Raw genomic sequence first — 15212 nt, forward strand, 5'->3', positions numbered from 1 at the left:
CACCGAAGATGATGCCATCTGAATCAGCCTCTTTGAACAGTTAATATTAGCCTAGCTTGCTTGTAGCAGTGTTTATTAAGTAATCTTTATACATCCACATTTCATTATCTATTCTAAATATTTACAGTTTTCTTTTCAGTGCTCCTAGGGTGATGTCCCTGTGTGCATGTTCAGTTATGTAGCTCTGGTATAAAAAAGAAGACAGTTTTTAATTTGCTGGCGTTTTGTAGCTTTTGTTCTGCTCGCAAATTTTAACGTTGATTAGTCTTGACACACAATAAGGCCAGCCCATGTGGCCGACCGGGCTTTTGGAGGGAGGTGTATCCCCTCGTCAGAGTGTGATGTGATGGGTCCCAGATGGGAGAGTTACAGGGTGCAGCTGAGCTCATCCAGCAGATGGCTCTCAGGAGAGAGGTCCTCTCCCTCTGCTCGCTCGTCCCTTCCCTAGGCATGGTCTTGCCCACAGAGCTATTCAGGATTTTGCTTGGATTTCTGTGCTCGGGGCTCCAGCGGGCACACACAGCTGGGATGGGGTAGGGAGGAGCTGGGAGTCTTCCTTCTTAGCAGCAGTGGCTGTTGGGTCAGTTCAGCTGCATCGTGTAGGTGCACCATGATATTTAGAAATCCATTTAGGCTGGCACTTAAATACCTGTTAATGTGAAGTCTCTGATTTTAAATGATTTCCTGATTTATGACCTGTTGGGAGGCTACAGCGGAGTTTAGAAAAGAAAACTTTCCCTCTCACATCAGTGGAATTTTCCCCATTTAATATATGATCACAAAGTGATCTTTGGCTTAATGACAGTGCATAAAAGGTACTGCTGTGTCACTGCTCTCATAGTTACTTGTTGCCAGCATCATGGTTAAAGCGCTGAACTCTTTTCCAGGTTAATGAAATTTATCATGATGAGTCCCTGGGTGCTCACATTAACGTTGTCTTGGTGAGGATAATCCTGCTGAGCTACGGCAAGGTAAGCAAAGGTTAATTGAAATGGAGGATATCAATATCTCTGAACTTCAGTCTTTTATGAACAATGTAGTTACTGGTGACATGTATTGGTTTTGTATTTTAATTCATACATTGTCCTTACCAGTCTATGAATATAAAGAACTTCTATGTTTGTATGTGTTTGAACTTCACATTTCAAAGAATTTTGATTTCTTCTGGGTTTTCCCCGTGTCATTTTAAGTTGCTGCTTAGCTCTGGCAGTCTACCTTTTCAGATTTGTTTGGAATAATCCGTGAAATGTAGTGAACATTTTGGTTCCTAAAGAAAACACGAGGTGATGTGGTAGAACTGTGTGTAACAGTTCTGCAAGAGGGCTACAGCCTCATTCCTAGGACTCATTTAAACCTGTGCTTAACATTAGTGGGACTGCACATGTGCTTAATGTTAAGTGCGAATTCTGTGGAGTAGGGGCCAGAAGGCAAGAGCTCTGCAGATCAGATCTGTAATTAAGAATACCCCGTCTTGCCTTGCTGTTTCCATGTAAGGGCAAAACCACAACTGCAGGCAAAACTCGGGTAAAGAGGAATGAGATGCTAAATGGTTTTCAAAAGTATTGAACTACTGAGTACCTGTGTCTTATTTTTGCCAAATCAACATCAAATTCCGTGGAAACAGGAGCAGGGTGTTTCAAGTATGTTGATAAATGCTTTGGTTAAGGGCATGCAATTTTAGTGCTCTCCAGTACAGCAGCGTGCCCAGCTGCTCAAAGCAGAGTGTTAAAACTGAATGTCCCTTTTTCGGTGATTGGAGTTGCTGGCATTTGCATGTTCGTGGAATAAACCTGGGTTCCGGAGGACCCTGTGTGTGTGCATGCGAGTTGCTGAAATGCGGTCAGGGAAGAGCCAGCACAGACGGCGTCAGTGGTGAAGCTCCACTGGCATTGACCCGTTTACCCTCCTTGGCACCAGCTAAAGATTTTCATCCCTGGTGCAGATGAAGGAGCTCCGAGTTTCAGTCTGGACTCTGCTGGAGACCAGTTACCTGGATTTGGGATAAATTGTTCTATTGGAGCTTCCCCGTCTGAGAACTAAACACTGATCGATCTCTGCTCCTCCTGCAGCGATGTAGGTGGCGTAGTTTTGGATAAGCTTTATCACATGTGCGACCTAAAATAAAAGGTAAAAAAGGTCACATTTGCCATTTTGTGATCGAAAGTTCGCGGTGTGTGTAGTTAACATTCCATTACAAAATAAATGAAATATCCTTCTGATTGCTGTAACGACAGCAATTTGAGGGATTGCAGATTGACTAATAATTCTCATAAAAATCTGATATTGCAGTAGTGGTAGAAGCCAGCAGAATTAGCACATGGGCTAGTCACTTCGTTGCTGTCCTTATTTCATAAGTATTTTGTAATTGTTATGTGTGTCATCTTTAGCTCTATAAATCTGCACCAGTCTGAACTCTGATAAATTCTGCTGGTTTTCTGATGGCAGACAATAGAATCTTCATCTTAAGAATCTTTATTTGGCAATTTATGGATTTCTGAAAAAAGTAAAATTAATGTAAAAGATACAATTTCAGAGCTGCTCCACCTGATGGTGTGGAGGCCCTGGCTGCGTAAGAATACATTTTTTTATGTTCATCTTTCTAAAGCCCCTGATCAGAGGACTGGTGCCAGGGAGTAGAAGGTGAGGAGGTTTCTCTTCAGAGGGTTGGGATTATTTAGCAGTAGAAAAGCAGAGAGAGAAGGTGTATAGCTCTTACTTTCTGGACTTGTTCTGAGGAATTAGAACAAATCCTTCAATATTTTACTATCCCACTAAAACGCACCAGCACTAAGAATTTTTAGGAATATATATTCAAAGTACATAATAAAAGGAAGGGCGCATGCTCAAGCTAAGGCAGTGCATGAATGAAGCAGCCTGGTTGGCTTCACAGTATGAAAATATTCTCCAAGTCTTGTTTGAGTCAGCATTTCTTTTGAAAGCATGTAGCTGATCTCTTCAGATCCGTTTGTTTCTTTGTAGGCAATTTATATATATTATCAAGGGTGCCATTTAAATAATCATAATAATTACATTATGGTTCCGTAATTGATGAAGTATGTACCATCAGTGTCAGGTTTATGACAGCACTCTGAGCTATTGCCAATTCTCCACCCCTGAACAGCCCTCTACTGTATTGTGGGTTTTTTTGAAAGAGGATTATATTATTTTATACAATATGTCATCTGTTGATAAGAGTAATATGGACAATACTTGAGTTGCATAGCAACCAGCTTTCCAGTGATTCTTGCTTGAAGCTACTCCATTCCTTGAAATGTACTTATTTTTTAATATTTTCAAACACAGGCAACTGTACATTCAAAAGTTTCCATAATTTCAGTAATTGCATTAATTGCCCTGGTAAGATAAAAAAAATGGAAGATGTTCCTCGGTGATCACATGTTGAAATTACTTCAGGGGCAAATTCAAAAGATCTGACATGTTTTTACTGAATTAACACGTCGTGTAAGTTACCAGCTCTGAACCGGAGGCTGGCTGGTGTGTTCGCGGGGAGGGCAATGTCTGGCTGTGCTGTGGCTGGGGGAGGTGTGCTGAAGCTACCAGCCCTTTCCTGACTCCTCACTTTTCCCTTAGTCCTTCAAACGAAAGAACAACTCCATCTGACGTACCAGAGGGGCTGATGTGAAGGCTTTGACCATGCCTGGCTGCTGCCCACTCACTTACCAGTTCCATCAATAGGATAGAAAAATGCGTCCTGCAAAGGCTGCTCCATATCTGTGGTGGCTTCGGAAGCTATCAAGCATTTCTCTGCATTTTCTTTACATTAACTCCCAAAGTCACGAGGGATACTGCAAATAAGTAAACAGTGTACGTGCGGTGCATTTGTCTTTAAATGGGAAAAAGATGAGCTGGCTCACTTCTGCTTTTTTGCCTTCAGTAGTAGGAAGATTGGTTCTAAATTTTGGAAACTGCAGATACATTTGCGATGAATATAATTCAACGTTTGGGCAAATTATTCCATTTAGACCTATTTCGGTTGTAACAGCTCTGTAATCCAGCTAGCTCAGGGGAATAAGCAAAGCAACCACTATCACCAAGTGCAGAGGAGGTGGCAAGAGATGAGCTGAGAATGGATTCAAAAACCCTGACTGGTTATTATAAAATTTGTTTGGAAACATTTAAATCCTGAGCACTGCATAAAATCCTCTCATCGCCTCTTTGAGGTGGATGAATAAAGATTTTTATTCCCATTTTACAGCTAAAAAAACAAAGACGTTAAGTGTTATTTTCCAAGGCCACACGGAAGGCCACTGGCAGGCCGGGGATAAGACCTCATAAATTCCTGGCTCCAGCCCCACGCTCTGTCCATCGACAATGGTGACTTTGTGTGCGGATGAGCTGCCCTTGCACAGCGGCAGAGAGAAGCGCACACGTTAGCTGGGGTGGGTGTAATTAAGACAGTTATTAATGAAAAAAAAAAAAGTCAAAAAGACTTCTGCAGGAACTGCAGGGGTTTCAATAAGTGCAGCCACCTGAGGATTTTTGAGGGTTATTTCTCGGGAAATGTGAATGTGACAGTGCAGGACACCCTTGAATTCTCCTTTGGAGCAACATACGCAGCTCGAGTCACCCATATTCATACTGGAACAGGGTGGGATAGGCTGCGGATTGCTGTGTCTGCGTTGTACGCATCTGGGATGGCAACCAGTAGGGAGAGAAAACCCATATTGGCTATAAACCTATGTTGGCCCCAGAACAAATAGTTGTGCTCTGGCCATGTGTTAACTTGGTCAAATTGAAAGAGGAACCTCACCCCCAAGGCAGAGATCCTTTCAAAAAGATTAGGGGTGGGAAGAAAACCCAAATGGCCTTAAGTTCAGGAAGAAGGTAGTATGAGGTGGATGCCTACAGTCTCATAGGACAGGACTGGTCAACTGAGAAGAATTTTTCAATTGTGTGTATGTCTGAGATGTTAGCAGAGCTCCTGCTGTCTTCATCTGGGACAAGATTTTACCTTCGATCTTTTCATAAAATGGTGCTCTCTCTATCTCTGCCATCCGACCTTTTCATGTCTAAGCTTGATGCAAGCAGGGAAGATGTTCTCGGTTCAGTGGCTGGAAAGTGGTGGTTCAGTCTGAGCAAGGTTCCTCTCTCTGTTTCCCAGAGGGTAGCACAGGTGACACAGCTGAGGTGGAAAGACAAGCCAGGTTTACCCGTTAAACCTGATGTCCATCCTTACCATTTTGCTGTTGACCCTGTTTGGAGGGAAAGGGATGAGTGCTCCACTCATTTCTGCTTGTCCTGGGAAAAGGCAAAGACTCTGGCTGAGAGCAGTAGTGCCTGATAAGGCAAGGGGGTCCTTAGCTGTACATTAGGGTCACAGAATAGCTGTGCTTGGAAGGGACCTCAGGGCATCAATCTAGTCCAACCCCCCTGCTCAAAGCATGGTCACCTAGAGCAGGTTGCTCGGAACCTTGTCCAGCTGGGTTTTAAGTATCTCCAAAGAAAGAGACTCCACAGCATCTCTGGGCAACCTTTCCCAATGTTTGGTCACTCTTATGGTAGAACTACAGTGACATTCTTAACAGGTTTTTTTCTTGCATTTAGATGGAATTTCTTATATTTCAGTTTGTGCCCATTGCCGCTTGGCCGTTCTCTTGATACCACTGAGAAGAAGCTGTCTCAATTGTCTTTACTCCCCACCCAACGGGTGTTTATATACATTGACGAGATCCCCCTAAGCTTAGAAGGTCACTAATGTGAGTTGATTATCTTAGTTTTCCGATGACATTGGCAGATGTAGAAGACCTGAGAGCATCAGCAGGAATGAAGCCCTGATCTTGCAGGGTGCTATACAAACATGTCTGCAGATGGAATTCTTCACCCCAGCTTTTGGCCATCTCCAGTAACCAATTCTGCCCAGACAGAGTTGCAAGGCCAGGACCTACGTATTAGATAGCAGTTTGGCTGCTGTTCATATTTTCGCACTGTTTTCATATGTTCAGGGCTGCGATAAAGATGAAAGGAGTTATTGTCCCTCTTATTTTTTATATGGGTAAATTGTTGAATTGCTTGATTTATTGTATTAGACTCATAGCTTATAATTTCCGAGTGTGTTTTGTTGGGACCTTGGAGAGTGTAGAGCTGGCTGATAGCATAAACAGTACTTTGTATTCCTGATCTGCTTACATTTATACAGATCTAGAGACTGAAAAATGTTTACAAACTGCTGCCATAAGAAGGCTTTACAAATCCTTTGAATGCAAAATGACAGTTTGCTGAATGAGCTGTTTTTGTTAGTTTAGTTACCATGGACACTCAATAATTGTATGTATTTACTTTTTGCTTGCCTTGTTCGGAATGAGAGAAGAATATAGATGATCTAATCCAATAAACAATGAACAACAGAAGTGCCAAGTAGAAGCAATGTAAACAGTGCGTTTTGCAGAAACTTTACACATTCAAGAAGGGAAAGTCATATGTTAAATTGTTTCCTGAATGTGTGCGCTGCTGTGGTCCAACTTTTGCTACCATAGTTTGTAGGCTATCAAGTTAAGCATATTTCTGCTCCTTCTGGAGCTACTGAAGAGCAGCAAAGCCTTCTCCGTTGGTACTCTTGGAGCACCACCTAATGGATGAGTTAGGAAAGGTCTTTTTCCTGCAAGCTTCTGACCAGCCTAAATTTCTTGTGTTCTTAGCATCGAGTACCTGCTCATCAATGCTACTGCAAAATTGTACCCAGTTATGCCAAGTGGCAGACAAATAAAACAGTTGGTTAAGGAAAGCTGCCATTCTACGTGTGATACCAGTGTGTCTTTCACGTGTACTGGCAGCTTGAACTTTCTTTAAAAGTTTGGGTAGACTATAGACAAAATTTGCAGTTTTCTTCTAAGATAACTTTGTATTTAAAACAGTTAAAGAAAAAAAGTTTGAAACATTTCATACTTTCCGAGCAATCTCCACAAGTATTTGAAGGACCTTCCAGTTGACTTCATAAATGACTTGTTCTTCAGAGTGTTCGTAACAGAGAACAGAACGTCACACTGGTAACTTCCCAAAAGACAAGACAGGCCAGAAAGAAGGCTTGAAGGCCTCTGAATCTACGTAGTAAAGACTTTCAACCATTTCTTACTGCCCTGCTTTGCCTCTTTGTATGAATGGTAGTTGCAACTCAGTTGTCTTCTATTTTTGTTTAGTTTTTTCTTCTGCTTCCATCTAAGAAGGAAGAGAGTAGAGAAGAAATGAAGGCAAAATCAAAAAAAGAAGGAAAATGGAAGACATTAATGGATGTTGAGTTTCCCAGAGCAAGGATTGTGGCTGGTTCTCTAGGGCAGACTGTCCTCGTAACCCTCTGGGGTGTCTCCTCACATGGGGGAAGTTCTCCCAGCAGAGGCCTTTCCACTTCTTGGCCAGCATCTCCATCTGTTTCCATCAGCAGTTCTCTGAAATGCCCGCAGATTTTTTGCTTTTCTTGCTGTGAGAAGGAAAGTTTCTCTTTCCATTGGCTGTTTTCCTGCTGATCAGCTGAGTAATGCTCTCCACAGGCCTGCTGTCCTGTTTGGAAAGAGGTCACTCCCAGCCAGGTCTCAGCTCCCAGCCAGCTGCAGGACCTGCATGTTCCTGGCAGTGTGGGCCCTTTGCTGGCCAACAGTAACACCTATACCTCTTCTCCGTATGCAGCCTGCTAACCCCCAAACTTTCTCTGTTTGCAATCTGACAAAGAGGGATTTTATCTTTTCTTATAGTCCTTATTACTGTACACAGTTAATTTCTTTTCCTCTTTCTCCTTTCGCTTTGTCCATTTAATAAGGGGCTGGGCTTTTCTGAGTCTGATGAAAGCTCCCCGTTGACTTCCAACAGAAAATATTGTCAAGTGTTATCTGATATCTCTACAAGAGTAAATTTTTGGACAACATCCTTCCAAAACATATTACATCTGCCCCGTCTAGTAACAAGCTCTGCCTGGTCCCACGATTTCCTAAGCTCCCTTCTTGCAGGACAGCAACGTTTATCTTTAAAGGTGAAGCAGCTGAAAAAGTGAACAAAAATGCAGTATAAAGATATGTCTGGCTCAGGAAATCTCTAATCCAAAGACAACTGGAGCCTTGGAGGTTATTTGGAGGCAAATACTACTCTATACTTGCACTCCCCTAATTCCCTTCCCTGGGCGTCCCATTGTCTACTCTCAGGAGAGGGCTGTGGCTTATGTCATTCTTTGGTCTGAACCAGTGCAATTGCGTAGCACGCTGAAATTGTCTCGGACCCCAGGTCCGTGGTTTCCTGGCCATGCGGTATTCACTACTAGTACTGTTGGAGCCTTTCTGATTTGAAAGTCTTTGACAAATTTCAGGAAGTGGGAATTCAGGTGAAAATTTGCTAGGAATCCAGTGCGTTTCTCTTTTCAGACTGCTATGTTACAGTGAAGAAAGACAAGGAATTAGTGGCCAGATGATTTGAGTGCTCAGTGGACTTTGAGTACTCAGTAGGTAGACTGAGTTTTTCCTCTTACTCTTTGGAAATCCTCCTCACCAACACAGGACCTCGACTTGCTATTTATATCTGTAGCACACGGACACTTAACATAATTGATGTCCTACTGGATGCTTCGTTTCCCAACTGAAAGAGCAGTAAGGCGCAATTTTACAAGTGCCACGTTTTTGATGTAAAATTGTGTCATTGGGAAAGAAATCAGTCCGTCAGTTGAAACATGTTTTCTAGTCTTGTGTGTTCTCAGTTTCCCTTCTTATGCCAAAGGGATTTCTTAATTTTCTCCAGTGTGATGGATGCAAAAAACCCCTCAATGCTTCACACTAGCCAGTTGGTTCTCCTTTTAAAAAGTGATGATTGTCATTTGGTAGAATGTTCAGGAGGATGTCTGTTAGCAAACGATACACGACTTGAGATTTTTCAACTTCATTTTACAATGTTCTTCGCTTTTTGAATCAGCCAGTAAGATTTCTCACTGAGCTCCGCGAAGGGATTGATTTGTCCTGTGAAGCTTTGGAGAAATGGGAACGAGGTGGAGATGATAAAAATAGGGGTTTTGTTTGTTTGCTTGTTTGTTTTTGTTTTACCACTGATCGATGTTACTAAAGACCTCAAGAATGGTCAAACCATGCTTAACTGAACAGTATTTTTGCTTGAAGAGCCAGGTTTTTACCCTGTAATAGTCACTCAGAGTTTGTTTAAGTCTGTTCTTGTAAATATACAAAGATGCAATAAAGGCACCACAACTGTCCCACCATTTAAATACACTTATTAGTTCAGTTTCTAAGGGAATTATGGCTGGAAGCAGTATGCTCCAGCGTGGGATTATATTACAACTTTTTCATTCCACAGTGGTATCAGAATCCAAACTGTGCCTCTATTTGGTTTATTAATTTGTTTTTCTGAACATTTGCAGAATTGTAATATCCCAGTTTTGCCAAAATCAGACCTCAGTTTGGCAGACTTTTCTTTTATCAATTCCAGTTGTTCTTCCACAACCCTTTGAGGATTTTCTTTTTCATATAGTCAATACTCTGTGTACTCCATCATGCACTCAATTAGGGGACATGTCAAATACATCTGTGTTTAAACACAAACTATATTACTTCTCTCTTATTTTTGGCCCAGGCTAGGTTTTGCTGTACATTAAGTATTTTGGAATGACAAATGCTTACAGTACAGTATAGCATCTAAATTGTAGTGGTTTGTGTTATGATTACAGTGTCGTCATGGTAATATAGTTTTTGCAAACGAAAAGCCAGGGTTCACATATGTAGTTCTTACAAATCCTGGAAGGCCTGGGATGGGTCAATTAGTCATACATTTTATAGCATCCCACATACGATAAGGTTTCCTAAGTCTGAGCAATGCACAGTATTAAGTAGAATTAGCTGGGAATTCTTAAGAAAGCGCTATTTCAAAAAAAGATAAATATAGTAGTTGGATTTTAAAATCTCTTCTCTTTCTTGTTCAAGAGAATTATCCTTTGCACCGCACCTAACACACGTTGGCTCATTAGAGTCGGCTAAGCAGTGTAGGTGCACCACCCCTGTAATGTGCGGTTTATGGGGAGAGTGGGAAGTTACGTGTGCTACCTTCTGAATGATCTTCAGATATAGAATGGGATAAAGAAAATGCACTTTAAGAGACAGTCATTGGGAAAGTCCATTTCTGAGAGTACACAGCTGAAAAAAGTACACTTAGTTTCTTAGTTTTTACACTTGAAACATCCAGTAGTGCTAAATAGTCTGACAAAACAGCCCCAACAGCTCGGTTTCATGGCAAAAGTGGCTGATGAACCAGGGCTGAGTGCTGGCCGTCTGCCGTTGTTGCTGTTTGTTTCCCTTGGCCACGAGGCATTACCCTTCCCCACGCTGGGTCAGCCTCCACGGCCAACAGCCGCTGAGTCCCAAGAGGGACGTGGTCTCCATCGGAAACTGTATCTAGCTGCAAGTGATGCTGCAGGTTGGTGCCGGGGTGGCATAGAAATAATAACACAGAGTGCCCGATACACTATCAGTTTTGCCATTAAAATACCCATCTTTTTATTTTTCTTCTGTTACATCTTTTTATTTTTCTTTTGTTATATCTTAGATTTCATTAAATGCGGAAATCGCATTTAATCTAACTGCGAACTTTAGCTATTTTCTTACTTTCTTGATCCAGTAAAATTTGTTTCTGAAGTGTAATTGTCTCTTTATTAAGAACAGACTTTTAATGGACATGGAATGCTTGTTCAAGTGCCTGAACAAGTTGGGAAACAAAAACAGCGATGTTTTTAATCAATAACTATTGGTGTCTTTTTTACTTGTGTATATACAGTCTATGAGTCTGATAGAGATTGGGAACCCTTCGCAAAGTCTGGAGAACGTGTGTCGCTGGGCCTACTTGCAACAGAAACCTGACACTGGGCATGCAGAGTATCATGACCATGCTATCTTCCTCACAAGGCAGGATTTTGGTCCATCCGGCATGCAAGGTAAGATGTTCATCAGGTTTTGTTTTGTAAATGTCGAGGCTTCTGAGCAGCATTTGCGTTTATCACTTAGCAAGGCTAGTTATGCAAAGTTTCATTGTTTATCTTTTGCTTAGTTTTGGTCAACCTTTTCTTTCCCCAGGAGCTCTGCATACAAACCTTTTCGGTTGTAACTGTTTCATTTATTATTTTATCTTTTCTTACTGGTGGGATAATGTATTGGATCATTTCTTTGCTCTTCCTGAAGCCAAGCGAATGGGATCCCTATATAAACAGTCCTGAAAAGTGCCCAAAGATTAAAGAATAGATTGTGTGTTTAGAAAGTCTCCAAAGCTGTTGCCGTGTTCCAGCAGGATTGCCAAGAAATATTGTTACGGAGAGGTCTGGAACAGCAGGGCCAAGTCCTGTCCACTTTTTCCTTTTTCTCAGGGCTCTGCCTCCTGTGAGATCGGGTTTGTTCACTGGAGGCGATAAACCTCAGAGCTCTCCCGTTCCTTTTGGGTGGGCCAGATCCGGGTTGTCAGCACAGGGCTGGGGCTTTGCTCGCGCCTTTCCCGAGGGCTGTAACTGCACCGAGCTGCTCGTGAGCTGTAACACAGCAGCGTGTGGTGTCCTTTTCCCCTTTGCCTCATGCGTTTGGAGAAGGCAATTGCAGGATGGTCCTAGAGGTGACAACGGTTTCTTGGTGAGCCAGGAATATAGTTTTAATTTGTTCAACAGGCTGGTTTCATCTGTTTTGTAGATGAGGGAGCAGATTATTAAATATTGGGGGGCAGAGGTCTCTTGAGAGGACCTCTTTGACTATATTTGTGTCACAACAGCAAACAGATGCTTGTCCTAGAGCTTCTCACCGCACTGCCTTTCCATACTCGCTCATTTTCTGGAACACACGGTATTTCTCACAGGCTACGCTCCAGTCACTGGAATGTGTCATCCTGTTCGAAGCTGCACTCTCAACCATGAAGATGGTTTTTCATCTGCATTTGTGGTGGCTCATGAAACTGGACATGTGTGAGTAGAACTGTGGACGTGCCGCGTTCTACCTAATAATGTCTTTGCTACCGACAAATACCAATGATATTGGAAAGATGCAATTTCTGTTAAGAAACAATATTCAGGGTCAGCCCTGGCTTCAGATCTCAGCTCTCTCAAGGCCTTCTTTATGATCTTAAGTCAGCTTTATATTTTGGTATTTTCAAATGGAAAATGGAACTAATACCAAAACACCTTCCAGAGCTGCTGTGAGAGTAGATTGAATGATGTGTTATAGTCTCTTGGTGGAAATGTAAAGCACTCATAATGATGAAATATGAATTAATTGAGTCAGTGGGATACATGATCCTTGAAAACAATCCGTATTAAATAAGCACATTGTCTGTATATGTTACTGCTGGTAAAGGATACAATAGTGTATCGAAACAGGGTGCCGAGCACTGAGGTTACAAGTGTTCTAAATATTTCGTATAAAAAATGCAATCATTTTGCTTAATGATGTGATTAGAACCAATGCCCAGGCAGCAGTTGTCAAAGCTTTGGTTTCTCCCAGCGCATTTTGGTTCCCCTGTTCTCAGAGAACACCCACTGATTCCCATTTTCTCTTTGGTAGAACAACAGTTCCCAGAAGGCTTTTTCTGAAGAGTTTCAATCTATTCTGTTTTCCCTAAGAAAGCCTGCAGGCCCTTTTCTCTTTGTTGTATCAGAAATTATTAAGTGCTTTAAATGAAAAAAATTGCCCAAGTTTATTGAATCTCACTGTAAATGTGTCTTAATTAGGCAGGGACATAGAATTGATACCCAGATGATACTTGATTCCAGAATTTTTGAATTATGATTAAAAAGAGTACACGGTGAGTCTTAAAAGAGATACCACTGAAGAATGTTTCCAATCCCTCAAATCATATTCAGCCCCCATCTGTTAATTTGGTTTAAATTATGGACAGATATCGCCCATGTTAGTCAAACAGTGCTCATTAAAAAATGCAATATAAGATCCTAACAAAGGGAAGGAGAAAATATATTCATAATAAAGCCAAAAAGAAATTTAAAAATATGTGTAACTTGGAGTAATTTTCTAGAAATCACCCAACACTTTCCAGGCTTTTTCACGTTTGAACAATGCGGGATTGCTACTGGGCAATAGCAGCAGCCAGTCTAAACTAGCTTGCAGTGTGGCTTCTTTTTTTTCCATGCAAACGAATTGTCTACAACTGCAAATTAAGCTAAAGTGTGATTTTTTTTTTTTTTTTTTTTTTTTTTTTAAGTTAGATAAACTCCTGAATAGCTCGATTGGAGTATGAATAAATTTCTGTTAATACTCCTGGAGGGGCGTCTAGATCCTTAATCCGGAAATTAATTCATTTAGCCGTAATTATTCACAAACGTGGATGTGCACAGAAGTCCAAAGAAGGCATTTTTAGTCTGTTTTGAAAGTGGATTAAGCTAATCACATGAAAATACTCTCAAGGGTCAATGCTTCTATGTGGGAGCTACTACAGACTAGCTCTTTAGCTTCAGTGTCGCCCTGTCTTATTTCTCATGACTTTGCTCATGTGGACAAGGGTCATGGGCTAGAAGAACCTTGTTGCACTCAACCACTGGTGACGTTTGGGATGTGGAAGCACTTGGGCACTTAGAGTTCACCTGTGATGTAACTGTGCTGGCTCTCTCCTGTGCGGGGCAGTTTAGGCATGGAGCACGACGGCCAAGGGAACAGATGTGGGGACGAAGTCCGCCTGGGGAGCATCATGGCCCCCCTCGTGCAAGCCGCGTTTCATCGCTTCCACTGGTCTCGTTGCAGCCAGCAAGAGCTGAATCGATATCTCCAGTGAGTAGCTGTAAAGCAGCCTCTCCCCTTTGATTAGGGAGCACGTAAGAACAATTCTGCATCTAGCATTTGTTCTTTCTCCTTTTGTTAGTTACTCAAACGGGGTTGAATAAATCAAAGAATCCTCCCCGTCCTATTTAGAATGAGATGCTCTCCCTTCAATTGCAAATAATAATGCAAGTACTCAATTAGTTTGATTTCAGTCCATTTTGAATTGTTCTCAGTTCATTTAATTTGCATCTCTCCGTTTTCTGGACATTTATAGTATATATGCTGTCCTCTCAGGGGTTATGAGAAGACACTGATCTCATCGCTGACTTTCCTCCCTCCCTAATGTAACCTCTAGCTGGGGGAGCGCCTGTGCCACCCAGCAGCGTGCTGTCTGTCTTATAGGTACCAAATTTGGCTTCAAGGGCCATTTGTTGCTTATGATACCTGTCAATTATAAGACGGTGTTGCCTTAAGAGGAAATTCTGCCCTTGTAAGTACTCAGGGCTTTCCTTGACTTTAATAGATAACTAAAAAAAGAGCATGGATCTAGAATTAATTTTCCACTTGTTACTTTTCCTTTAAGTACCCTGTATGCAAAAGCTATTTGAACAGCTTCATCCATGGCGCTTGCCTTCCCTTTGAACCTGCCACATTGGGCACTAGACCCACGCTGGAGTTCCCTGACAAATTTTGATGTTTATGGCCATGGTTTTGCTCCTTCTAGAAAAAAAATCTTCCCCTTGTTGTTATGTGCAAGTTGTGCAGAAAAATATGAGGAAACTACTAGAATACCTAGCAAAAACTGAAAATAAGTAGGAAAAAATGCAACAAAATACGTGAAGTAAACATGAGTCAGTCTTTTTGTCAATATTTTTCTTATCTTAAGTATCTTAGGTATGGCAATAAGGAATAAAAATACCACGAGGGAAGTGCGATTGTTTCAATTAGCAAGATGCTTTAGAGCTTTAGCCATTAAATAAAAATCATCTGGCATAGAGGGCTGCTTTACATTCTTTAAAATACAGCTATTTTTAAGCATCTCGTAACAAAGCAGAATGATGGTTTGCTTTGAAGTAAATCTAACCTCAAAACTCTGCCTTCAGCTCTTGGTATCTTCAAGGCAACCTGAATGATTGCCAGAATAGACTCGGGTATGGTGTCCTCATGTCTGTTAAGTAACTCGGAGACATTTCAGAGATGCTGTTGGTCGTGTTGGTCGGGCGAATTAACCAGTGGTTATCCCGTGTTAACCATTCAGTGATGGTAGCATCACTCCCCTGTTCTCCACGCAGCTCAGTCAGGCATGATTCGAGTGGGTTACAGGTTGTCCTCACGACTTAGGACAAGAGAGGAAACTCCCGCGTTCATCACGCGGAAAGGAAACTTTGTACAAATCATGGATGGAGCTGAGAGCTATCAGGAGAAACAGAGGGAACAGACCTCAGCGTTTAATAAGGACACGTGGTCGTAAACGAG

At 41.8% G+C, this 15212-nt stretch overlaps 1 protein-coding gene across 1 annotated transcript in view; it reads left to right on the forward strand.

The window, feature by feature from the left end:
* Positions 1–15212, forward strand: part of ADAMTS2 (ADAM metallopeptidase with thrombospondin type 1 motif 2) — a 188536-nt gene that overhangs the window by 138409 nt on the left and 34915 nt on the right. The window contains exons 5-8 of the mRNA XM_054217756.1: positions 888–971; positions 10768–10924; positions 11827–11932; positions 13602–13745. Of these exons, the coding sequence (XP_054073731.1) occupies positions 888–971; positions 10768–10924; positions 11827–11932; positions 13602–13745 (491 nt within the window). The remainder of the gene's footprint in view (positions 1–887; positions 972–10767; positions 10925–11826; positions 11933–13601; positions 13746–15212) is intronic.

The sequence above is a fragment of the Rissa tridactyla genome, chromosome 11 (genome assembly GCF_028500815.1).
Source record: "Rissa tridactyla isolate bRisTri1 chromosome 11, bRisTri1.patW.cur.20221130, whole genome shotgun sequence".
NCBI lineage: Eukaryota > Metazoa > Chordata > Aves > Charadriiformes > Laridae > Rissa > Rissa tridactyla.